At 41.3% G+C, this 26551-nt stretch overlaps 1 protein-coding gene across 1 annotated transcript; it reads left to right on the top strand.

The window, feature by feature from the left end:
• Positions 1 to 1855: 1855 nt before the first annotated feature.
• PRKAA1 (protein kinase AMP-activated catalytic subunit alpha 1) lies at positions 1856 to 26534 on the top strand. The gene is made up of 9 exons (XM_075447311.1): positions 1856 to 2016; positions 8522 to 8663; positions 11623 to 11716; positions 13422 to 13566; positions 15366 to 15453; positions 15721 to 15945; positions 19759 to 20245; positions 21571 to 21697; positions 23993 to 26534. Exons 1-9 carry the CDS (start codon positions 1887 to 1889, stop codon positions 24235 to 24237), a joined length of 1683 nt encoding a protein of 560 aa, XP_075303426.1. The 5' UTR covers positions 1856 to 1886; the 3' UTR covers positions 24238 to 26534.
• Positions 26535 to 26551: the final 17 nt, after the last annotated feature.

A 26551-nucleotide genomic window follows, 5' to 3' on the forward strand; every position in this document is an offset into this window, starting at 1 on the left:
AGAATGTCTATGGGAATATTTCTCTTCACATGATGTCCAGAAAGGGCATAATTAACATATCTGAATTCAGAAGTCAGAAAGTGAAAAATCTGTTATCTTTACACATTAATGCAGGAACACTTGTACTGGCTGTTCCTGCATCACATACTACCTTTTAACATCAACTAATTATGTTTATATTAAAGTTTTGTACTGTTCATTTAGTGTAGGCTGAAAGCTTCTCACATTTTCCACTCAAAGATGATCCTCATCAAAATGTTTGAAATTAAAATTCTAAATTATTCAAATAAAAATTATTTATTAGTTGTACTTTCCTTGTTTTGACTACTTTACTGTTTACAATGTTATGTCCTGCCATGTAAATTCTAACAGGGTAAATCTTACAAGTAGACCCTACATTGCTTACCAGCCTATCTTTTGGCACTGGTTGAACAAATTACTTGGTTTTATCAAATAAAAAAAAAAAACAACTTTATATTTCCTACGTAATCTTTCAGAATTTTTCTTCCAGAGTAATGATCTTAATTTTTTGCCCCGTTAGGGTAGAGGGATGTTTAAAATAAAAGATTTTCCATGGACCACAATTTCTGATTTCCAACTTCCTGTTAATAACTGTAATATAAGTAATACTGAATGCTTTCTAAATCAGATTTAGGACCATCACTGGAAAAAATTGTTTAATTTCCAGATGTCTGCACATTTAATAGTCTTTATATTTTTTCTGTAAGGTATCTATTTGCAAAGACATTCAGGGGCTGTGGTTAGGGTAGGTGAGAGAAAGCATTTTAGTTCCTACAGTTCACTTAGTCTGGAGAACTGGGGAGAGACGGGTGCTGCCCGTAACCTTCCTCTTCAGGCGACGGTCTCTCCATGCAGACATACCAGTCCAATCGCCACTTCTTCTCCAGGTTCATCCGTTTCTTTGAAGGCAGGGTTGGAGAGTGGTTAAAAAATAGTTCAGTTCTAGTCAACAATAAAAGACTACGGTCTTTGGTACGCGGAAAATACACAGCATACGAGTACAAGGAAAGCTACTGGAACACAAAGTGAATGAATGAGGTGGCAGGACAAACCGGAGGACAGGTCACCTAGTCGAGGTAGCACGAGTTAAGAGGGTCCTACTTCTCCTCGTATTCCTGTAACGGGGTCTGGAGATCGAGACCAGGGAAGAGGAAGGGAGAAAGGGAAGGATTTAATTTACAGGGTTGACTGGAAATACAGGCACTTGCGAGGACTACTTTTTGAGGATGGCAACGTTTTCTGTCATAGGATCCCAACAATCATTTTTCAGTAGAATTGATCTCCCGGCAGCGGGTGCTCCTGAACTACCACAACGAAGGGCCGGCGCTGGGGCATGCCAGCACCAGGGAGGGAGGCGAAACCAGGCGACATCAGCTCTGCCGCAGCTCGCACCGACACAGACCTCTCCCCGCCGCGGAGCACGACCGGCGGGCTGGGAGCACACCGCGCTGCCCGCCAGCCCCTGGGCGGCCGGCAACGCGGCGCAGCTCCAGCCCCTCACGTCACCCGGCGCCGCTGAGGAACGAGCGCTGCGCCCGCCTCCCCGTCCCGAACAGGGGGGAACCCCCCCTGCTCCTCGGGTGGCTGTGTGTACAAACGGCCCCGCTCCCGGCCCCTCGCTCCGCCCCGCTCCCTTTGGGGCTGTGTCTCCCGCCCCGCTGCCTCGCCTCACCAGCGGGAGCCGCAGATCCCGGGGCGCCGTCGCGCCGACCCGCCTCACCCCACCGAACCGCAATGGTTTCTCCCCGGGGAGGGCGGGAAGGCGGCAAGCGCGGCGTTCGCTTCCGGGTTTCGGCGCGGGCGGGCGCTGTGTGGTTGCTCCTCCCCCGCGGGCGCTGCGGCCCGTCCCGGCGCGGGCGGGCGCTATGCGCAGACTCGGCCCTTGGCTCAAGATGGCGGCGGCGGATAAACAGAAGCACGAGCACGGGCGGGTGAAGATCGGGCACTACATCCTGGGCGACACGCTCGGCGTCGGCACCTTCGGCAAAGTCAAGGGTGAGCGGCCGGGGCCGCCGCCCGCCCGCCCCGCTTAGCGGCAGGGCCCAGGGGGGGAGCGGGGGGGCAGCGCGCAGAGTGGGCGCGTCGGACTGGGCGGCGGGGGGCCGCCCTGCCGCCTGCGGTCACCTCACGGCGGCCGCCGAGGCCCGGGGCGTGTGGGGGCCCGGGGCGGGCGTGTGGGGGGCCAGGGGGGGTGGGCGGGGAGGGTCCCGGGCCTGGCGCCGCTCCGGCTCCCGCCCAGGGCGCTGCGGCGGGCTGAGCTTCGCCGGGGGCGACGCTGAGAAACCGGAGGTGCCGGGCGCTGGGCGGCCGTTCCCGCTGGGCCGGGTGAGTCACCGGGCTGCGGCGAGGAGGGGGGGGGTGGCGGCCGGCGGAAGGTGTTTCCCGGGCCGTTAGCGGCTCCTCGACCGCAGGCGCGGTGTCCGCGGGGCGGGGGCCGGCGGCCGGGCGTGGCGGGGCGGGAGCGGAGTGGTGCGGGGGGACTTGGCGAGGGGCGGTGGCCACGGGAGGAGCAGCTTCCTCGCTTGCCTGTGCGGAAATAGCTTCTGGAAGCTAACGATGCTGCGTTTGTTTGAAGTAGCCCCGGCTGTGTAATGAGAGCGGGGAGCCTTGGCTCTTGGGCTGTCTTGGATTTTGCTGCACGAGTACTAACACTTGATGTCCTTATAAGGAAGGCAAGATTTCTCCCTCTACAAAGAGAGAAATAAGCGTAAAAAGATGAATCTAAGATTATTAACTGGTGACACAGCTGACACACAGATATGGAAAGGCTTCATGCTAAATCTAGTTGACCAGTGGTTATCAAAGCCTTTTTCAGCACAGACTTCAAAAACTTTTCCCAGTGGGGGTGCAGATGCCATGCTGCAAATGTGAAGCCTAGTGGAAATAAAAGAAAAATTAAACTTTCTGTTGATGCTGTTCACCACAGGTGGGAAAACTGTTCATTAGCTTATGCTGTTCCCGCTGTGTTTGCGAGAATTGTTCAAATACTGGGGTACGCAAGCTGAAAAAATCCTTTCACAAATGAGTTACACTAGACTCAGGTTGTATTATTCGTAAAGTTTTTTTGTGGTTAACCTAATGGATTGCTTGAGATTATAACCAGTAAAAAACTACAGCATATGCTGTTGTGTCTAATGTGCTAGCTGACTTTTAACACGATACCTTTTCTCAGTGTAGAATTTTCTGTTGTATCTTCTTAGCACAAGCTCAGCTTTTGGCATGTCCTGAATAAATTACTGATGCATAGAAAATTGGGGTGTGTTTGTCTCTAAGAATATGTGGGAAAGCAGCAGAAAATATTTTCAGAGTGCAGCCCTTCAAGTCCACGGTTGCAGCTGGAGCACCATTTCTTTCCTTGGGAACTTAACCACCTCCTTAAGTAGGGAGGAAATGAGATAAGGCAGAAGGCAGGCATCAGATTCTGTTTCTGCATGTACGGGACTACATGGCTGAGGGGAGGGGTCAAAGACGTGGAGTGATTGGGTGTTTTTTTGTTTCCCCCTCCCCAGTGCACCTCACAAAACCAAGGTTGGCACACCTGTAAATGTTTTAATATGCTCTTAAATTTCAGAGATTGCTGTTGCACTACTGCTGCTGTTCTTACCCGTGTTGGCAAAAACATGCCTGAAGTTGAAACCTTGGAATTTATCAATTTGTGGAGCTACTGTTATAATTTTAATATATTATTGAGTGTCACTCCTGTTAACACTTCGTGAAATAGTTAGCTTGAAACACTTAACTGAAAAAGAAAAAAATAGTTGCCGGGTTTATTATTGCTTTGTTTCCGTAATACCCCTCATCTGCCTTATTTGATTGGCATTAAGTGTTCTTTTAGGCTGCTTTGTAACTATGGATTAGGTAAAGAGTACACACATGCATTTATAAACCTTTGTTTTTTTTAAGAATGGGGAAGAAATCACCTTGTGCTAAAATACATTATTATTCTGCCTACTGAATACCTTCCTTCAGTGGTTTGGGAATATTTTTAGGGTCTGGAAGCAACTCAGTGTTTGTGGACTAATGCTCTGTTTCCATACACAAATTATTTAATTTTTTTGTCCCCAGATTATGTCCTGTGTTAGTTTTGTCTTGCTTTATCTGTATTTAATAAAGGGTATATTTTATCTCTGATGCACTGGCCCCTGACCACACACTTTCTTCATTTAATAACGGATCTGTGGCTGTTTTCCTGTAGCCCTCATCATTTTCCTTCTCTGGTGACTCTGATATGGCTTCATCAATTGACAATTAAGTGAAAAAATGTAACAAATGTGTTCATTTTTTAGATTCACTTACGATTTTCCCTGAGCTCATGTCATGTAGGGGGTCAGGCATGTGGCTTCTTGACAATGGATCTTCCAGTTCTAACAGTGGTTGTAGCCCGAAGAGATTGAACTGGAAAACCAGTACTTAGTAATGGTTAAAGGTCTGCTGCTGTCAATGTAGCTGTCAGGTGAATTCGCCCTGTTGGTTACCCCTTTGCCCTCACAGATAACTGTTAACTTATGTGGTGTTTCTCCCAGTTTAAGTGTTCATCTGGCTGTATGAACCTGAATTGACCACTGACTGACTCAATTCACTTGGCTGTGCCCCAGAAGGATGGTCATGATTCTAATACCTAAGCAAAGCTGAAATGCCCCAGAAGTGAAAAGCTATGGGGCAGAAGAGAGTACTAAACCTAAATCAATGATGTGAGACACATTCTTATTTAAACTTTACCAGGATTCACTGTAAAACATCTATCCCTATTTTTGTCAATTGTAAAGTTTTTTTAAAAAAAACAAATAAACCAAACCTGCTGTTTCCTGCTGAAACCAAATGCAAACTTTTATTTCCAGATATTTTTGGAAATAAAGTTAGCCTTCATAATTCATAGAAGGAAGAGTAGCGAGGCTTCTCATGGTTTGTACTGAGAAAATGAGGGATACTGCTTAAGGTTATAACTATACAATAGTTCTTCCAGTCTGTAGAACTAGGTTAAAACCCCTGGTCTCTACAGGCTGCAAAACTCATGTAAGTAAGTATTCTTGGTCAAGGCATTGATCAGAGACCAGGAAATGGATGGTGCAGATTAGTTTGCTGTCTGATGTTGTGCAGCAATGCACCTTTACACAGCATTAGCTCATGGTGGTTTTTTGTGCTAGTGAAAACATCTTAGCTCACGCTTTTAAAGACTGCTTTCCACTGAGCCTTGGGTTTGCTTTTTGGCCTATAGCAGAAATGTTTCATTAAATACGACATATGCTTGCTCAGCTTTTTTTTTTTTTTCTCTACAAACTTCCTGTGTTACCTGTGTTTTGTAAGAATGGTGTATTTACTCTGGATGGTCTCGTAATCAGTCTGCTTTTCCGACTGAAGGCCTGCTCAACTGAGTTCAGAGACTGTCGCTCCTGCACGTCAACAGTTAAAATGTCACTGCCTGTCTGAAGCTCTGTCACTGTCTTGGAAAGCTTGGTTCTATGCATAGCTGTAGTGGAGCTTGAAGGCAATTGGTATTATCAGAGAATAAAGAAGTATAGGGGAATACTAGGTCTGTGAAGTGAACTTCTTTTTGCAGTGATTCTTTTGAAGGACAAGGTTGACTAACACAAATATATTTTGATTAGTTCTAATTTGTGATCCTTTTTATAGGTAAAATTTCTGTCAAGAGGTAATACAAATTAGCTTTTGGAAAGATAACGCTGGCTGCTTATTCTTCTACATGATATTATTATCTGAGCTCTTGCTTTCAGTTCTGTCTGTATGAGGAATTCAGAAGTGGTCAGCAGTCTGTTACCAGCTAGTGTCTGCTGTTTTTCTGATAACAGGTATCCTGAACCATATCCAAGAAAACAGTTTTATTTCATGAAGTAGATGCTAGTGGAAACTAGTGTCTTTAAAAAGCTAGACATCTTATTATCTTAAACTGAATTTAAAAAGGGAGGCAAAAATTACTGAAGAAAATAACGATTCAGTTTGAAATGTCTTAAGCAAATGAACAGGCATTTTGGGATCTCTTTGCACCTGCACAAAACCACATTGTGTTTTCATTACAATAATTTATTCAAAGCTGGCAAACAGAGTTGAAGAAGCAGAAAATCTTGTTTTCTCCCAGTCAATGAATAAAATCAAGGCTTGAGGCACACAATCTTGAAGGCTGTGACAGCTAGAATTGGTTTCAGTCAACTACAAATGTTACTGTGTAATTACTTTGAATGAAAAATGTATTTTTCAAAACTCTTTTCCTATGTGTCCTGCATATTGAACATAGATTGCTGCAGCTAATTAGTTACTTTCTGATGTTTTTCAGAGTTCTAATGAAATTCCAGTTTTTGTCTAAGGTACACTGACAAATCAGAAATGAAACAGATTAGCTGATAAAAAAGAATTTATAACACAATGCATGTCAAACCAGAATATTTATATGCTAAGCTGTAGAATTTCTTAAATATATATGCTACTTACTAAATTAAACACCTTCTTAAATGTACTTTGTAAAGCAAAGGAAGATACAAATTCGTATGTCTAACTGATTTTTTAGTTCGTTGCTAAGAAGCTGTTTCTTACTGACCAAAATTAATGTAAAATTTTACCGATTAAAGATCTCCCCCCCCCCCCCCAATACTTCTGACTTGCTTCAGTTCATGTTAATGATAGGCAAAGACTTTGTAATTCAAGTAGAATAGCTGTTTTTCTAACGTTTAATGCTAATGATTCATTACTCCTTAGGGTCTGAACATAGGTAATATAATTTCTTGGGTTCCTTTAACTGTTTGAACTGAAGAAAACAAAGGAGATTGTTTTAATTGTAGATCCGTTTGAAAGCAGATAATTCTAATAGTTGATGTGGTTTTACAGTTCTAGGCACTCAACTACCAATGCTTTGTGGTCTGTTTAGGACCTGTAATGAATGTGGGCTTTGTCCTGCATTCCTTAGCCATGCAAATGTGCCTGTCCTGTGTTTTGGTTATTGTGGCCATTTTTAGGTAATAGCTCCTCTGAATGAGGGGTGTGTGTTTTTTCACCTTGCAGTCAGAGCCTTTCTGCGTTCTCAGGTGCAGAAGGCATCTCACCGTGGCAGTGTGATGGTTTAGGGTCTTGGGTAATGTGCTACTTAGTTACTTCCCTACAATTCAGACAAAATGGTTTATTTTGCACAGCGGCTATCTTTTTGTTGTAACAGTAATGACTCAGATGCTTATTGTTATCTCTGTCTCTCTGCTGAAAATTTCTTCTCACTTGCAGTAGTTTTTAGGTCAATATGGAGGCAAAAGGCAGCAGGAAAGTCTTGTGTTGGGAATGAGATTTACAGATTGATGGGTGTTTGATAGTTCTATCCAAATTATCTGTTGGATAGAGAAAGATTTTTGTGGATCACTGCTGTTTATCATAGCTTTCCATGGTTATGTTTAAATGAAGCTTGAAGCCTGGGGCTTAGTTAAATTCTCAAGTGAGGAGAGGCACCCACGTGGGTGAGTAATGGGTTAGACACATGTCTGTTAGCAATCTCCATTCCAGTGGACAAGGATGAACCGTGTAGGTGTCCCTGTCCCTAACTTCAAAAGGTAGGAATCAGGGTGATGAATGAAAGTGATGTAGTTATAATCACTGCATGCAGAAACCAATGCAGATAGGAAGGCCTTCTAGTGGAAGAGATAGTTTCAGTGGTTTATCTGTGATCCAGTGTTGGGTTTAAGAAAAATATTCTCAGTAACTTTGTTGCTGCTCCTTCCAATAGTAGCTGCAAAATTAAGGACTTTAAGACGTGTAGCTGTAGGAAATATTTTGCACTTCTGAGTTCCTCTGTTGAAAGAAAAAATGAAATATTCCTCGAAGTAGGAAAGAACTGAGGACTGTATGAGGTTGCGTGTTTGCATTGCTTCTCCTAGTTAACTACTGGATTTTGTGCAGGTCTTGTAGCTTTTGCCACTTATTTTATATAATAAAGCTCTAGTGTTGACTGCAGACTGTGGGTCAGACTGGTCCAAGGACAGATAAATAATTATTTTTTAAGTAAGCTGATCAGACACTCATAGTGGTAATTCAGAGTAATTCCTGAAACAGGCTGCTTGAGGGAAGGATAACAGTGGTTTCTTCAGTAAGTAGAAGAGCTGCAGGAGGACACGTCTGAGTGGGTTACCAAGTGAGCCAAAAACTTTAAGTGTCTTAGAGGGACACAAAATGGTCTCCCTCATTAGCAGGGATGGCAGTGTTTTGGGATGTGCTTTGTTTAGTTGGTTGCAATGGTGCAAAAATGTAGTAATGCTGCAAGACTTCTGAGGTTTAGGCTTAAGATTTTTCTTGCATATCCCATTCATCTTCTCATGATAGATTTGTGGGAGAAATTGGACCAGGGCAGAAGAAATGACATGCCATCTAGTTTCAACCTCTGCAAAGTTAATAGGGATATGTGGAATGCTAACATCTTAACTTGTATTTCTTGTCTGCAGTTGAAATGGGAATATTATGTCTTTACGGAGCAATTGAAAACCCTGACTAAACACTTCCTTGTTCCTTGCAGTTGGCAAACACGAGTTAACTGGGCATAAAGTTGCAGTGAAGATCCTGAATCGACAGAAGATTCGCAGCCTTGATGTTGTAGGAAAAATCCGCAGGGAGATTCAGAACCTCAAACTCTTCAGGCATCCTCATATAATTAAGCTGTAAGTTTTGCTTGCAATCTGGTTTTGTTCTCTTTAATCTGAAACATGTTTAAAAGGCAATACTACTAGCAGTGTCTTGTCAGGGAAGTAACCAGCTTCCAAACGTGCAACGATTTTCAATGTACTCTGTAATGTGTTTTGACAAAACTGATCTTTTCTGCAGGCCTAGAGCTTCCATTAGATCTTTGCTTACAAATTCTTTAGACAGGTATATAAAAGGTAATGACATGATAGATACTTCTAGTAGCACATATCTCTGTTTTTAGCTGTTACTTCAGTCTTGTTTTTCTGGTTTGTAGTTGATCTTTTTTCTGCTTAGAAAATGAGTTATTCAGAACAAGGTTGTTCCAAAGGCATTTCTACAGCAAGTTTATTGTGTTTTCTTACTTGCAATATGTTTTTAGTGTTGTGCTGGTCAGTGATTTATGTAAATGGCACTCTGCGAGATTTTTCTGTATTAAGGATGTGTAGTTTGTTGAATGTGATTGATATTTCAGAATTCCTCAGTATAGCTGTTACCACTTGTCTAAATGTCTGGTATTTACAGGGTGCCCGTTTTCATCTGTTAGTTGATCAATAATTCACCAGTAGAGTTCAGAGTGCAACTAAATATGTCCCAGAATAGACATCTCATGTCTGGTCTGAGGAAATAAATTATAAACGCCAGTGTGGATTTTTTTTTGTTGCATTTCCTGTAAAGTTGACACGGGTGACTTTCGCTGTCTTAATCATGGTGTTGGTCTTAGTGTTTGTTTTTTTTTTTATTGGCAAGAGTCTTAAGACCCCACTGCCACTGACAGATGCCTTCCCTGTACACCCTTTAATTTGGCAACAGCTCTTACACTGAAACTGAATTGGATTGTGTGAGATTGACTCACTAACTTCTTCAGTGGGTTAGTTTTCAGAAGGCTGCTGAGCTGATTTGGCTGCAAAAGTGCTAGTGCTGCAAGTTACAGTTCTTGAACGAGCCCAAAGGACATGCCTGTAGCCAAAACAAAGTAGCAAGTGTCATTGTACCAACTGAGATGTGGGAGTGGAACGGGAATTTGTGGTGTTGCTGAACTGTTAAGTCACCTTAACAGGTTTCAGATGGCAGTTTCTCGGAATTATGGGGAGATTTTTTGCTCCCGTATGTGGAGAGAAGGGACAAAATGTAGGAGATGATGGAAGAATTGATGGATCTGTAACTTTTCAGTTGGTCAGCCTGCATTTCTAAAGCAGAAGGATTATTAGTCTATGTGTAAATAGTATTTGAGATACAATTGATACTGTTGTGCAGGTAGACTTGCTGGTAACTTAGGATCACGCTGCTTGTGCTATTGGGAACTGGACTTGGGAGCTGCTAGGTAGCAACTTAAGATACTTGGGATAAAGGTAAATGGATTTCTTCAGCATAATATTACAAATTAGACAGTGTCTAATTTAGAGCACTGCTGTGCCTTATGAATATTTTCATACATGGTTTTAGCAGTCTGTACAGTTCCAAGCCGGTTGCAATAAGATTTTCTTCTGTACTGTTCTTTAAATAAAAACCTTTGGAGCATCTCCTCCTGTGGTTTTTGACCTCTAGCAATAGAGTGCATCTTGTTTTCCTACATAAAACTGTCTTTTTGCATTCTGGCCATCTATGCTGTGTGGTTTGATAACCTTATTGATATTAGAGGTATGTCACAGTTCCACAATCTGCTTTTCTATAACGAGAAAAATTATCCGATTATAGAGAAGCATGGCTGTAACTTTTCAGTTAAAACGATTAAAGTACTATTTCTGTAGTATTGTCTTAGCCATGGCTTCAATTTAACTGCATGAGGTACTTTCAACCAAGGTATTGGAGAGAAAATTGGTAAAGGTAAAACATCTGTACTGTGAGGTTTTAGGTAAAACTAACTTTGAAGGTTTCATGTTGATAACTGCCTCTGAAGGGTATTGGGGCTTTTAAAGTGTTAACACTATAATACTAAGCTGTTAAAATGGATACACGCACATACATGTGCACATGCCTATGTGACCTGATAGTCAGAACTCTTTGCTCTGTATGTAGTTCATGAATAACTTGTCTCAGTAAGCTGAAGCATGTATTTTCCCCCTTTGTCTTGGAGCTGGCATTTTAAAGAACGTTGTAGTTCTGTAGGGTTATGTGTGAATTTGGTTATTTATTACAATTTGGATATTTGCATGCTTAAGTGTAGTACATTGAAATGTTCATTTTCGTACAATTGCTACCTCCTGTCTTCTCAATATAATATCTGAATTTTGGCTGAAGTGTTATCAGTGTTCATTTTCTTGTTCTGTTAAAAATCAATCACTTCTGACTGCTGCAAGGGGAAAAAATTAAACAACTTTTAGGTAAGGATATGTAGAACAAAATGAAAGGCTCTTAAATGGAGAGTTTGGCCGTAAACTAGTTATTTCAAAACTTCCAAATTTTTTTTTGAAACTTAATTGAAGTAGAATGATAAAAATGTAATAACCAGGGTGTTGATAGTCTTAAATACTAATGACTAATTTAGGTCTTTGAAAGATGATTCATGATTATTAAAAGCAATTTTTTCTAGCCTTGAAGCACACAAGTCAAGTTTTTTACGTGTTAAGGTTGAAAAGTGTGTATTTTCAAGACACTAGCAAAGTCCTTTTGAATTCCTTCCTCACTGCACCAAGCTGTCTACAAGGCAGCACTGTAAATTGTTTCACAGAAATAATTTGGACTAAGTTTAGTTTTCTGAAAATACAAAGACTGATGTTGCTGGTGGGGAGTACAAATTTCTTACTATTCTTGGCAATGATGACATCACATGCTGAAAGGAGAGAAAAATAGCTTCTGAAAAATACTGTCATTCCAGTAGCTGTAAATTGGCTGATGAATATTGTAAAGTATACTTTTATCTGACTCTTTGCACAACTTCGGTTGTAACTAGCATCTTTTACTGAGTTTGTAGACTAACAGACCTTCTCTTATCAGGTACCAGGTCATCAGTACACCAACTGACATTTTCATGGTGATGGAATATGTTTCAGGAGGAGAACTGTTTGATTATATCTGCAAAAATGGAAGGGTAAGAAGTAGTCCAACTCTACAAATCAATGACTTGCATTCTGTTACTGCTTTTGCAACAGTCCCATGTCACCTGACACTGAGGGGGCAGACAGGTTCTTTTTGGGGATCCTTGGCAGATCTATGCATTTAAAGCTTTGTTTTCTTAACAGGATATTATGATTAGTGTAGCACAGAATTTATGATTACTGTGACACGGGATTTCTACAAGCAGAATCAATGTAGTGCAATTTGTAAATAGTGTAATACAGAATTTGTAATACAACTTAACTTACGATTTCTAATTGCCTAGACCCCCTGCAGATAGGGTCAAATCTTAATGTGTGGTTTGCTGTATCAATGTAACAATCACAGTCTAGACTGGAGAATCATATGAACGAATTGCTCACTCAGTCCTCCGAGGAGGAAGAGAACAATGGAGGCATCCCTGGCTGCTGGGTGTTATGGATCACTGTCCAGCAGTGGTTCTAGTCTAGGTTCCCCACTTAGGTCTTGTAACTGCTTGAATTTACAGACAGTGCTCTGTGTTCTGTTACCTTTCCCTGTTCTGTGATGGGGTCATCACCACCACCTGGCTGGCCGGGTGCCTAGGACCTGCAAGGCTGGTAAGGAAGTGGGTAATCTGCCTGGTGCCCAGGAATCTTGAGGCTGGTAGGGAGGGGAAGACAGAAATCTGCTTGGTGTGTCTACTTGGTTCACAGGACCTTCTGGGCATGATAATGAAGGAAAGGGCATGAATATGTGACTTGCTCGGTCACAGAATGGCTGCTTGCCTCATAAAATGGTGGTAGTTACAATAATCACATTACCAGGGGTTGGAAGCAGGGATACCCATCACACTGTTAAATGAAGGTTTGTTTTTGTGTATTCAGTATTAATTTTGCTGTTGGCAGTTAAAATACACTTTATGACTACATCTAGTTCTGAAAGTAAAAGTAGTTATAGGTTGACACATTTCAGATCTTTATGTATGACTTTGTCGTAACATTTTTCCTCTCTACTGATACTGATAGTACTTTGTGCAAACTGGATGGATATGTATCCAGCTGGAGTAGCTGAGAACTACTTCTTCACTATAAACCATTATTGGAAGCCTACCGTTGTGCCCTTATTACCCTCTTCTACTAGTAGAACAGTTTGTGAAAGCTCTGAAGTCACTTTTAACAAGCCATGTAGATAGCCAGGATGCGTTTAGTTAGTTGTTAGGACAAACTTTGACACGGATTCGGACATGTTTATAGGAAATTCCCAGCTAAGTTTGCTGTTTGGGGATAACTGCTAATAAATAGCATAAATAGCATCTAAAATTTATCACTTCTTTACTGCCTGTCAACTTAAATCTTACACTGTGCTTAAATGTCAAAGTTGATTGATGTTCCAGTTAGACAAAGTTATTGTTTGGGTGCTAATGTTTTTAGTTATTGAGTATGTAACATCTGCCTAATAAATTTCAAAAGTGTGATTGAGAAATTTCAGTGACTTTCTGAGCCAGTTGGTATGCTTTGTTTTAGTAATTTTACAGCTGTGGTACAAAATAAAATGATGTAAGCTGTGAAGATTTCTGCTACAAGTCCTAATAATCTGCTATATGAAGTATTGAAACTGTAAATGATAACTTTAGGTGATGGGAAATTTTAATTCGTATAAATGAAAAATGAGTTATCTTTTACTGTCTCATAATTGCATAAAACCTTTGTCTGTCTTAGCTTGATGAGAAAGAAAGTAGACGTCTGTTCCAGCAAATCCTTTCTGGCGTGGATTACTGTCACAGGCATATGGTAGTACATAGAGATCTGAAGCCTGAAAATGTGCTGCTTGACGCACACATGAATGCGAAGATAGCTGATTTTGGTAAGCATGGCTTTTATATGTGATCACTTTTCTGGTGTTATTTAAATCCTGTTAATTACTATGGGAAATAGTTAATAAAAAGTGTATACTTCAATATCCTGGTCGTGGGACACAAAAGAACTTGAAGAGTATGAATGTAGAGCAAAATGATGGTCTTATACGTGTGTAGAACTTGTTTTCCTCTGAAGCTTTCTTTTCAGGTATTTCCTGTGACTGGGTGAAATTGTGAACGGGTTTGTTCGGTTTTGTGTAGCACTGTTTTCTCTGAAATGCCAAATAGACTTAGTTCCTGACCTTTCCACTTCAAAATGCACTCTTAGTGCCTGTTCCACAATCTGTAAAATGTAGGTGCTTAGCTCCCTTGGAAGTCCAGTGCAGGGGCAGTTCATCATGTTTAACAACCTCATTGCTATAGTAAAATACACTAGCCCTCTGATTAAACTGCTCTAAATTCACTTTAGAAACTCTGAAGATGTGATTGAAAAAATGTAATTAAAGCATAAAAGGTAAAATAAAAACAGTTAATCTTCAAACTTCTGTGCTTTTTTTGCTATATACCTGCCTAACTAATCAGAAAGCTTAATTGTTTATATTAGCTGTTTGTGACACAGCTGCTGAGAAAACTGACAGCTAGTTCTTGGAACTATCTGGATCAGGAAACCTCACCATGTAAGCATAGTAAGGTATCCGTACTTCTTTATCATCATAGTATATCTCTTGTGAACATAGTGGATAATACTTGCCCTTGTAAAGCACTTTGAAGTCTCTGATGAAAGGTTCTAGGTAATGCTGAGTATTCCAAGTATATTTTGAACGTATGGTGTTCAGGTATGTGGGCACTGGGAATCGTACTGATTTCTTGTGAGTAGAAAAGGCTTTGGGTTAAATGGCTTAACATGGTGAAGAAAAGGACAGTGACTTACAAAAATATCTTCCTCTAACTGGAGTATCAGCAAAGCAGTGGCAGTCAGTTAATTGTGACTAGTCGATTAAACAAGAGCTTAATGAAAACTTCTGTGTATTAGAATATGAAGACTAACCAAACTGTACTCTTTCATTCCCTCACCCCCCAACTGTAAAAGGGCACAGTTCCTCCTTGGAGACTGTGTTCTCTGGCTTATGGTAGTCTTGATTCTGCAGCCTCCACCTGAGTAAACTAGAAGGTATTTTCCATAGCTATTCTGGAAGTGGTAGTACTTTATAGATACTAGACTATACTGAATTCTAAAGTACAGTTTAATTACTAGCTGAGTATCTAAGATCAAATTACTGAACTGCAGTGATTCAGGAAGCCACTGAGCAGTGTGGGTGTCTAATCTGTGGTGAAGTCATGTGTACTTCTCAGTTCCCGTATTCTATATAACCTCTTACAGAATTTCAGGCAAGTCTGTGGTCCTCCACTTTGGCATTTAGAAGCAAATGTAGTTTTTAAGACTTTCTTGTTAATAATGAAAATCCTGTCTTGCTATGCTGCTCTGTCGCCCTTAGAGCAACTTTGTCCTCTGTCATGCCTGTATCATCCAGACTGGACTAGTTTTTGCCTCGGAATACGTTCCCAAATATTTCTAGGTTGTGTGTAATAATGGATTGATGTTACTTAAATTTCTGGTAAACTAAATGGAAAATTATGTGGCATGCTTGTATAAAAATTTCAGTATGCCGAACAATGTTACTTCTTTACTTTGATAGATTTGTTAATTTGCTGATTTTAATTACTGGTGATTTGTTCTAGGTGATATATGCAATGTGAAATCATTTTGTTTTTGGCATTTTTGGTAGTTACTCTTATACACTTTCAGGTCTATCAAATATGATGTCAGATGGAGAATTTTTAAGAACAAGCTGTGGTTCCCCGAACTATGCTGCACCAGAAGTAATTTCAGGAAGGTAGTTTCTTTTACATTGGATACATGTGTGCATGTACTTCAGTAATTTTGCTGCTTGATTCTAAAGGCTGTGAAACTGGTTCAATTGACAAGCTTGATGCTGAGAAACCGTGGGCTGAACTTCAGAAATGAAGTGGTGTAGTAGTTGCAGATTAGTTGTCCCAAGTTCATACACTTTTAATTATTGTGACACAATGTAAGAAAGTAGAGGAAAAATATCTGTTTGAATGTATTAAACATGAATCACTAATAGTTAACTTTTTCCCAGATTATATGCAGGTCCAGAAGTAGATATTTGGAGCAGTGGGGTTATTCTTTATGCTTTACTCTGTGGAACACTTCCATTTGATGATGATCACGTGCCAACCCTTTTTAAGAAGATATGTGATGGTATCTTTTATACCCCTCAGTACCTGAATCCGTCTGTAATTAGTCTTTTGAAGCACATGCTGCAAGTGGATCCAATGAAGAGAGCGACGATCAGAGACATTAGGTAAAACTCTAACTGATGTCTGATCACAGGATGCTGGAATGATAATCTCTGTGCAAATATACAGAACAAAGAAACTATTCATACAACTTGTCTGTGTTTTATAGACTGAGATCAAAAATTCACCTTCTGATGGTTTGGTTTTAGCTCTGATTGTTCTAATCTCCAGTGGCCAATGAAGTATCTGTGGAAGGTAACAGTAAAACAAACGATACACGTTACACACAGAAATTGTGAGAAACTCTAAGACTATAGCAAAGCTCTTTACCTGCAGAATGGTTTGCAAAAACTACGCTGTATTGACTTCTCTGGCCAAAAAAGGGTCTTTGCTGTTAAGAACCACTATTCTGTACTGTAAATGTCTGAGGGGAAGTTATGACTCTTTGATAGCTATTGCTTTTATTCATATTTTTTCAGACTCTGAAAAAATCATTTGTTAAGACTGTGAATATTCCACGTGCAAGATAGCACTTTCTAGCTTTGGAATCCTGACATGAATTTGTGCGTGAGTGATAATTACTGCGTTGAATACTGACATGTTAAAGCTTGTCGCTACAGAGATGTATCATGGGTTCCAGATTCCACCAGGAGTTTCTGGAGAAGGTGACTGCTATGACAGGTGTGCAGTGGGTCGAATAAAAAAAAAACCTCACTTCGTAGCTGATAGACCTACACTTCATGCAGCAACTTAGTCAGGTTTTCCTGTTTCTTTTGTAAGAAGCTCTAAGGAGAGAGCTCTGATACACTGCCTTAGTGAAAATGCTGCTTCTTTTAGGGTTGGAAGTTAGGACATCAGCAATGTTCATGTTCTTTCAGTAGAACAAAACACGTGGTGTTCTTATCTAGTGCAATGGGAAGTACTTTCTTGCAGAAATCAAAGCACGGTAGAACTAAGTATTGTAAAACTTGAGTGAATAGGAACTTAGCTTATCTCACGTTAAGTAAATCCAGAACAGAAGTGGTATGAAAAAGGTGTTGAAGAATGTTGGTTAGTCTATGGATGGATTATGAGTCTTAAAACAGTTCTATCCTGTTAGCCGTCAGGCATTTAATCTCACCGTTTAAAGTACAAACGGAGTTCAGTTGAATACCTGAATTCCTCTGGGGAGGATGGTAGTGCGTGCGAGGAGAGGCCCTCTGCAATGAATAGTAACAAAATATTCCTCTGGGTGCAGTCATCCACCTGGGACTGGGCTTTGTAGTGACGTAGGGGAAGCTTTTTCAACGTCCAGATTAACTGTTTGCTTCTGATGGAAGTGTGTTTTGCTCAACACACTTGTGCTGAGACTTGTTCTCGGAATCACACTGATGAGAGCTTGGTCTATTGTGCTAGTTTTGGCTGGGACAGAATTAAATTTCTCCATAGTAGCTTGTATGGGGCTGTGTTTTGGATTTGTGCTGAAACTAGCGTTGGTCAGATATGGATATTTTAGCTACTGCTGACCAGTTCTTACACAGTCAAGGCTTTTTCTGCTCCTCACACTGCTCTGCCTGTGCATAGGTTGGAGGTGCACGAAAAGCTGTGAGAAGACACAGCTGGGACAGCTGCTGCCAACTGACCGAAGGGATGTTCTGTACCATGTGGCATAATGCTCAGCATGTAAACTGGGGGGGAGGTTGGTGGGGGTGGACTGCTGCTCGGGGACTGGCTGGGCATCGGTCAGTTGATGGTGAGCTATTGCTTTGTTTACATGACCAGTCTTTCTTGGGTTTTATTTGCCTCTCTTTGTTGTGTTTTTCTTTTCCTTAAAATTTATTTTCAAATTTCTTTCTGGTTATTAAACTGTTCTTAACTCACAATTTTCTTTTTCACTGTTACCCTTTCAGTTCTGCCCCTCATCCCACTGGCGAGGAATGAGCGAGTGGCTGTGTGGTGCTTAGTTGCTGGCTAGGGTTAAACCCCGACAGTCCTTTTTGGCACCCACTGTGAGGCTTGAAGGGTTTGAGATTATAACAGATTTGAACAGAGTGTATTAGATGGAATTTATAATTATGATATCTGTTGACAGATGCTGGTCGCAATACTGATTTATCTATTCTTGATATTAGTTTATCTGATTTGTGCTGTGTTCCCTTTTTTGCTCTACGTGTTAAAGACTGGTTTTGGCTTCTGCAGTTTGCTGTGCTCTGTAGAGTGTAGTGGCATTTTGCCTGGAAAATTTATTATTAAAACACTGGCCTTAGGCTTAATTTGGTATTTGGGCTGTGTACTGAGGCTGTTACTGTACTTTGGGTGCCATCTCATGGAGTCAATTAACAATTATACTTTGTCATCCAAGAGGGTTTTTTTGTAGAGGAAATACGGAATGGCATCTTCACCACCTCTTTCTGTGACTTTTTACTCCCTTGTTACAGTAACTATTCAGTATCTAGAACATCCTTGGGTAATCAAAATACTGTTACTGGTATTTCTTGGGAATATTGTTTCCTTTTTCTTCTAAGGAAAACAAACTACTTAAGAATATGCTTTACGAATGTCACGCAGGCCTCAAGGCAGTGTGGTTATGGGTGGCAAGGCACATGGGAGAATGTGGGCAGGTTTCTAGAAAGCTCATCACCTCTGATCGTCTGGCACTTCACCTCCTGAATGACTGGAGGATCCTGATGAAGTGATAGAATGTTTGGAGAGAAAAAAAACCAAAACAACCCTAGCTATTCCAGAGAGGCACGACTTACTGCACTGTGTTGGAGCCTGGCCTGCAGCTCCCAAACACTGCTGAATACTCTTCAGCACCCTCAAGGAGAAGAGAGGATCTCTGGATTTAACTCGTGAATTTCACATAACTCGCGAAACTCTCAGGAAAAAAACTTAACTTCCCCCCCCGCCCCAGGTTCATGGTAAAAAAGGGAAGATTCCTTCTCCCTCCCCCAACCCCGATTTGTAAGCTCAGCACGATATGTATGGTATGGAATATTTCCATTGGCCAGCTTGGGCTGGCTGCATGGCTGCGCTTTCTCCCAGCTCCTGCAAAGCTGCTCGTTAGCTGAATATGGGACTAGAGAAAGTCTTTTGACTTCTTAGAAGCAACTAAAACCACAGCAGCTACTGGGAGGAAATGTAACTCTGTCCTAGCCAAAACCAGGACAGCGCACAAAATCTTATTTTTTTCTGTATGATTAGGCAATGTAAGTATTTGGTTCCTTCTGTATCTTTCATTTTCCATCTTATGAATACCAGCCTGTGGGTAGAGTAGTAAAGGGGTACAGATTGACCCTTCCATAGTTTCCCTCAACTCTCCTAAGTCTGGAAGAGACAGCTGAGGATGTTCTGGATGAGAAAATGATAAGCAGCTTGCTTAGGGTAGGGAGCATGTGACTTTAGTGTTCAAAAATCTCTTGTCCAAACATCTACAAAAAAAATTATTCATTATCAACATTTCTTAGTTTTGTTAATTTTGTTATGTATTGTTATGTGTGTACTTGGGGAGGGACAACTCAGGTGGGTAGCATAAGAATTTCAGTTGAAAATATCTCCAAGCTAACATAGTGGCGCAGTAAAAAATATACCATTTATATGGAAAGCTGGTTGCTGAGTTATAGAAAGATGTTTTTGAAACTTAGGTAGTTGAAAAACTACAGGAAAGAAGATTTTTTTTTTTCAGTCTCCTGCATAATGTCTAGCAAAATCTCATCAAGGTGGTGATTACTTCCCTTTATGTACTGTTTTATTGTTTGTGCTGCACAGAAGGCGACTTGGACTGACAACTGTGATTCTTCCTGTACAGACTGAAACCAACTCTATTTTTTAAACAATGTAGTACTAAAAAGGCTTGATTTACATACATATACTCAGACTTTTTTTATTTTTCAAACTAGGGAACATGAATGGTTTAAGCAGGACCTTCCGAAATACTTGTTTCCTGAGGACCCATCATATAGTTCTACCATGATTGATGATGAAGCCTTAAAAGAAGTGTGTGAGAAGTTTGAATGCACTGAAGAGGAAGTGCTGAGTTGTCTATACAGCCGAAATCATCAGGACCCTTTAGCGGTTGCTTATCACCTCATTATAGATAATAGAAGAATAATGAATGAGGCCAAAGACTTCTACTTGGCTACAAGCCCACCGGATTCTTTTCTTGATGACCACCATCTCTCACGCCCTCATCCTGAAAGAGTGCCATTTTTAGTAGCTGAAGCACCTCGTCCTCGACATACTCTTGATGAGCTGAATCCACAGAAGTCAAAACACCAAGGGGTGAGAAGAGCGAAGTGGCACTTGGGAATACGGAGTCAGAGTCGACCTAATGATATCATGGCTGAAGTTTGTCGAGCAATTAAACAACTGGATTATGAATGGAAGGTAAAAGAATAAAAGATTTTTACAGTAGGCAACAGTAAATTTTCCTTTGAGCTGTGTAGTTACATAGCCTAGGAGTCTGAAACTATGTTCTCCTATGCTAGAAAATAATTTCATGTGCCTGTGCTGGCTGTGCAGGAAGGGTTTTAGGGGAGGCTATTCATGCTGACAGGAAAAAAGTCTTTCCTAACATGTCTAACTTCTCTGTTGGGGCTGTAGGAATGTTTTTCTGTTGGCTAAAAAAACCAAAACAAAACACCAAAAAAACCCCACCAAACCAAACCCCATAACTCCAACAGGTAAGCCTGAAATCACAGAATCACAGAATGGTAGGGGTTGGAAGGGACCTCTGTGGGTCATCTAGTCCAACCCTCCTGCCAAAGCAGGGTCACCTACAGCAGGTCCTCCTTGTCCAGGTGGGTCTTGAATATCTCCAGAGAAGGAGACTCCACAACCTCCCTGGGCAGCCTGTTCCAGTGCTCCGTCACCCTCAGAGGGAAGAAGTTCTTCCTCATGTTCAGACGAAACTTCCTCTGCTTCAGTTTGTGCCCATTGCCCCTTGTCCTGTCGCTGGGCACCACTGAAAAGAGTTTGGCCCCATCCTCCTGACACCCACCCTTGAGATATTTACAGGCATTTATAAGGTTCCCTCTCAGCCTTCTCTTCTTCAGGCTGAACAAGCCCAGCTCTCTCAGCCTTTCCTCATAGGAGAGATGTTCCAGTCCCCTCATCATCCTCGTAGCCCTCCGCTGGACACTCTCCAGCAGCTCCTCACCTTTCTTGAACTGTGGAGCCCAGAACTGGACAGAGTACTCCAGATGGGGCCTCACTAGGGCAGAGCAGAGGGGAAGGAGAACGTCCCTCGACCTACTGGCCACACTCCTCCTAATGCACTCCAGGATCCCATTGGCCTTCTTGGCAGCCAGGGCACACTGCTGGCTCAAGGTTAACCTGTCGTCCACCAGGACACCCAGGTCCCTCTCCACAGAGCTGCTCTCCAGCAGGTCCACCCCAAGCCTGTACTGGTGCATGGGGTTGTTCCTCCCCAGGTGCAGGACCCTGCACTTGCCGTTGTTGAACCTCATCAGGTTCCTCTCTTCTGCCCAACTTTCCAGCCTATCCAGGTCACACTGAATGGCAGCACAGCCTTCTGGTGTATCCACCACACCTCCCAGTTTGGTGTCATCAGCAAATTTGCTGAGGGTACATTCTAACTCTTCATCCAGGTCACTGATGAACAAGTTAATAATTGACTGAGTTGCAATGACAAAAACAATGCAGTGCTATTCAGGCAGCTCTGGTAATTAACTTACCTTTTTTTGTACTAGGTTGTGAATCCATACTATCTACGTGTTCGAAGGAAGAATCCAGTAACAAGTGCATATTCCAAAATGAGTCTACAGTTGTATCAGGTGGACAGCAGGACATATTTACTGGACTTTCGTAGCATTGATGGTATGTGAAGACTTACATAAGTTAATGAAGTTGTACGGGAAATCATTCTAAACACAAACATGTTTGAATTTACTTGTTTAGAAGTGAAGTTAGCGTTGACCTTTAATACAGATCTAGACTGTCTTAAATTAATAGCGTTTCATTATTCCTCCCTGTTCTAGTGTTCTGTGATCAGATGGTTAGCTGCTTCATCTCTTAAATAATCTATTATTAGCTGTTAACTCCTGAACTCCATTTTGTGTCTGCAGCAGCACTAATACCACTAGTGCAAAAGGGGACAGGGCTGTGAGAGGTGAGACTTAGATCAACCTAAACTGCTCTTGGAGCGTCACCCCCAAATTTAAACAGTAATTGAGATCTGAAGTAAGCACATGAATAACATTTCCTAGTAAAGATAAAGATTGACATCTAGACATTTAAATTTGACTTAGGCTGTACATTGCTGTACTGGGTCTGGCTGAGATTAGTTCATTTTTTTCATAGCAGCGTGTATGGTGCTGCGTTTTTGGATGTATGACTAAAACAGTGTTGATAACACACCAGTGTTCTGGCTGTTGCTGAGCAGTACTTGCGTAGTATCTAGTCTTTCTTTTTCCCCACTTTGTCACACTCAATGGGTAGGCCAGGAGTGAGCAAGAATTTGGGAGGGGATGCAACCTGGAGAGCTGAGCCAGACTGACCAAAGGGGTATTCCATGTGATATAGTGTTAGGCTTAGCAGAGAAATTGAGGGGATGGGGAAGTGGGGAAGGTAGCCTTGAGACTGGCTGGGTGTTGATCTGCTTTGGAGAGGTGGTGGGTGATTGCTGTTACATCAGTTTTTTCTTTCTTCCTCTTTTTAAACTATGTTTATTTCTACCCATGAGTGTTTTTATTTTCTTACTTGCCCTTCCAATTTTCTCTCCCATTGTGCTGAGATGTTAGCTGCCAGGCAGTCAACCCACCAGTGCTAGCAGCAGACTAAATTTGAGATGGGAGTCGTATGCTTACAATAACTGAAGTCTTGAAAGCTGTTGTTCTAACCTGTAGAAAGATAAATTTTATAGAGTGACAGTAACACAGCATGCAAATCCCAGTTGGATAGCTTCCTGAAAACGAATGGAGAAGCTAATAGAGACTGGCCACAATGCTTGTTTATGGACATAGTAGACTAAAGCAGAATTACCTACAGCTGGTGGTGTAGATGACATACCTAGGAATAAAGGATTTACTGGAGTGCAGCTGGTTTACAGTATAGGTTGGCTAAGGCTGTGTCTCATGACAGGTTAATCTGATCTGACTGATAATACAGGTGCTTGGTTAGATCCAGTGGTACTTGCTAACACGGCAACAGTCACTTTTCTGTACTGACCTGCTGCAGTATAGGACAAACGCCATCCCTGTTGGAGGGGAGATGACTGCTTAGAGCCCTGCTGCTGGGGGAGGGCAGCCTGCTGCACTCCTGGCTTTAGCTCTTGAGGAAATACAACCCAAGGGCATGGGTTTGCCATCTGTCTTCCAACAGTGAAGCTGCTTTGACTTCCTTTCTCTCCACCACAGTTAACTGTTCTCTGTTCCTCTTGCCAAACTGTAGTTTAAAGTAGCTTTGATGTGAGAAGACAGGCTTTCCTGAGTTCAGTAGTTTCTGCCTGGAAATAGCTTTTCTGGTGCCAGGCGAGAGTCAAACTAATGTTCAGTATTTAAAGTAAAAATAGAGATACTTCAGCAGAACATTACTTCTAAGATGGAAGTATTTCCTTCTCATACTGAAGGTAAGCTTAAGCTGCTGCAGCCAAATGAGCAACATACTATCGGGAAAAAACTTCCAAAAGTGAAGGATAATTTAATGTAGATGCTAGCAATTAATGTATCAATGAATTATAATAAAAATACAAATGACAAAGTATAAATAACCAAATGTAAAGAAAACAAAAATAGAATAAAGTAGATGCTAGCAAAAAGCATCTACAAAATGTTTGAACTGTTACTGGACTTTACGTTATGAGGCTATCCTGTTTTTTATTTTAAGTAGTGTAAATTGAACTATTAGCTGCTGAAATTAGTACATGAAAAATAAGGCAAGTGCTGGTCTAAACTAGATGTAAACAGTTCTGGAGCACAGTTCAGAATACAGGAGTAATTCACATGACACTTCTGTCTTACCGTATGTATAAGCTTTTATTTTGTCTCAAATATATACAGTTTGCAAAAGCTGTTTATATATTCTGGAAATTTGAGAGGGGGAGGATGTTTGCTGTTCCTGTAACTGATTTGATGCCGATAACTTATTTTCCTCCTCTCTCCCCTTGCCCTCCAGATGAAATTACTGAAGCGAAGTCTGGGACTGCAACTCCACAGAGATCAGGTTCTGTGAGTAACTACAGATCCTGTCAGAAAGATTCAGATGCTGATGTACAAGGAAAATCTGCAGATACATCCCTTACCTCATCAGTGAGCTCTTCGCTTGAGTCTTCTACAGCTGACTTAACTCCGAGACCAGGGAGTCATACAATAGAATTTTTTGAGATGTGTGCAAATCTTATTAAAATACTTGCACAATAACTTTGAAGATGAGCTTATTTCTTTTATAGCAATAAGCATGCCTAAATCATAGTCAGATGCTTCCAATTATAATCAAGTTAAATTAACTAAGGCGCTGAAAACATAGCCACAGAATGCAGTTTGCACAGGGATTGCAATGATTATGGGCAGTTAACATGCTATTTTGAAGCTGGAGTGAATTCTGATTGTCTGCTGCCCAGTAGCATAATGCAGGTACAGGAAATCACATGCCCTTGGGGCAGTGTTCGTAACATTTTACATGGAGTGCACATTAGGCTGCATATAACATTTAAGTTAGATGGACCTTCGTGATTTTTTCACAGGTAATACACGCATCTGAAGTAAATGTACATTTCCTAATTCAGTGACCTAAGCGGCTTGTGGGTCGCCATCTACAGTTGTGCCTCGGTTAGAACTATCAACATTTTCTAACAGTAGTGTGTTAAAACTGCTGTGTTTCTTCCCCCTCATTTGACAGTAAATGATAAAGAATAGTTTAATGTGTTACGATATACTGCTTTTAAGAACTGATGAATTTGATTAAATGCGTGCAAATCCTGCCAGCTGGAGATGCATGGAGGCGCTCTGTAATGCACTAAGGGTGAAATTCTGTGGGCTGTGAGTAATGGAGGCCGCAGCCATGGCGAGAGACTCGGTGTTGAGAAGACTTGGCACCCCATGGGCTAGACCAAAATGTTGCTCTGTGAAGGAGAAATGTCAGCAAGCTCCTGATCTGTGCATGTACCTTTGTGTGGTAGCAGTGCCACAGCTCCCCACTGCTGCTGCAGGCTGAGAATCCTTTTCCCTAGAAACATGTGCGTGTCATTACGCGCACAGCCCATGGGCTGTTGCATGCTATTCCAGAACCTGAAATTGTTGGATTTTTAAAAATACATGTTAATACTTCGATACAGCTGTGTATCACATGTTATCTTAGCGTATAGTCTATAGAATTTGCTTTGCAGTAGAAACTACATATATAGGTTGTGTTTTCCTAGGCCACCTTTATAGCCAACTTTGCTGTTTAATGGTGAAATTAGAGTCCAATTTTTCAGTTGAACATTGAAAACTGATTATGACTACTTAAATGCTAATGTTCAAAGAGTTTTCAACAGTAGATTGCAATTACCAGTAACATAAATCCCTCTACACTTACAGTTTTTGCAGCGTTTCAGGAAGAAAGTTGAACTTTGTGTGTTAAAATCACAGCTAGTACTTGCACAAAAACATTTAGTCTCTTGTAAATTGGATATAATTAGTCACAGTTCCATTTTCATCTGTCACTAACAGACATAACTAGTAAACTGTGTCATAAAATGTTTAGTTTTGCATTCAAGAACTAATGTTATCTTCAGAATAAACTTTACGACCTACTCGGTTTCAAAGCTTGCTCTCCCAGGGAGGGACTGGAAATCGAGGCATTGCTATGAGAGGTGAAACCTGGACTTTTAAAAACTGATGGGGATTCTTGCCAGTGACTGAGATTTCATCCACGGAGAACTGCTAGCTACAGATACAAGAGCAGTTTAATCCAGGCCAACTGGCTTCAGTCCAGAAACTCACCTGTTATGAACATGTACGGAATCTGCAGAAATGTAAAGCTGCTTTAAGCCCTGGAACTGCTGTCACTGTGTTTTGAACTGGGCGACTCTGTGGTCTGTCCAGTACGTAGGTACAAGTTACAGCTTCAGTTCTGTATCCTCAAGTGTCACACACGGTCCCTGTAATGCAAAGTCGTGTTGCTGTATCTCAAGAGTGGAAGATTTTCCTTAGCTAAAGCTTTGGGTTTAAACTCCCGAGACTGAGATGTCAACGTGAGGGACCAGCTGCAAATGCTACTTTTAAGTCCTGTTTTCAGTCTTGTAAGAATTGGTTCTGATGTAGTGAATAAATCCATGTGTTCATTTTTGTTACCCTTTCGTTTTGAAGTCGTTAAATACTGCACTTGTACAAATACAGCAAACGCACAGGTTTTTTAATTATAGCAATTCCTCACCTGGAGTTGGTTTGGGATCACTCCTGGTGTATGTCAAACTAAATATTTGTGAATGGTATTTGCTTCCTGTATGCTGACCACAAGTGCAAGGTGTCAAGGTGCAGATAGCTTTCCATTTCTGTATACTCTTTTGGCCCTCTTGTGCATTGAGACAACCCTGGTTTTTCTGTTGTCTTGGTAGCTGGAGGTTAAAAGAAGTTTCTGGCAGAAGCATACTGTCTGGTTATAAACAAGGTAGATTTTATTGGTGTGATAAATCAGTTTTGATGGCCAGAAGTTTTCTGATCGAACTGAGATTTTTGTAGGGGGTGGGTGGGT

The sequence above is a fragment of the Opisthocomus hoazin genome, chromosome Z, assembly GCF_030867145.1.
Source record: "Opisthocomus hoazin isolate bOpiHoa1 chromosome Z, bOpiHoa1.hap1, whole genome shotgun sequence".
NCBI classification, from domain to species: domain Eukaryota; kingdom Metazoa; phylum Chordata; class Aves; order Opisthocomiformes; family Opisthocomidae; genus Opisthocomus; species Opisthocomus hoazin.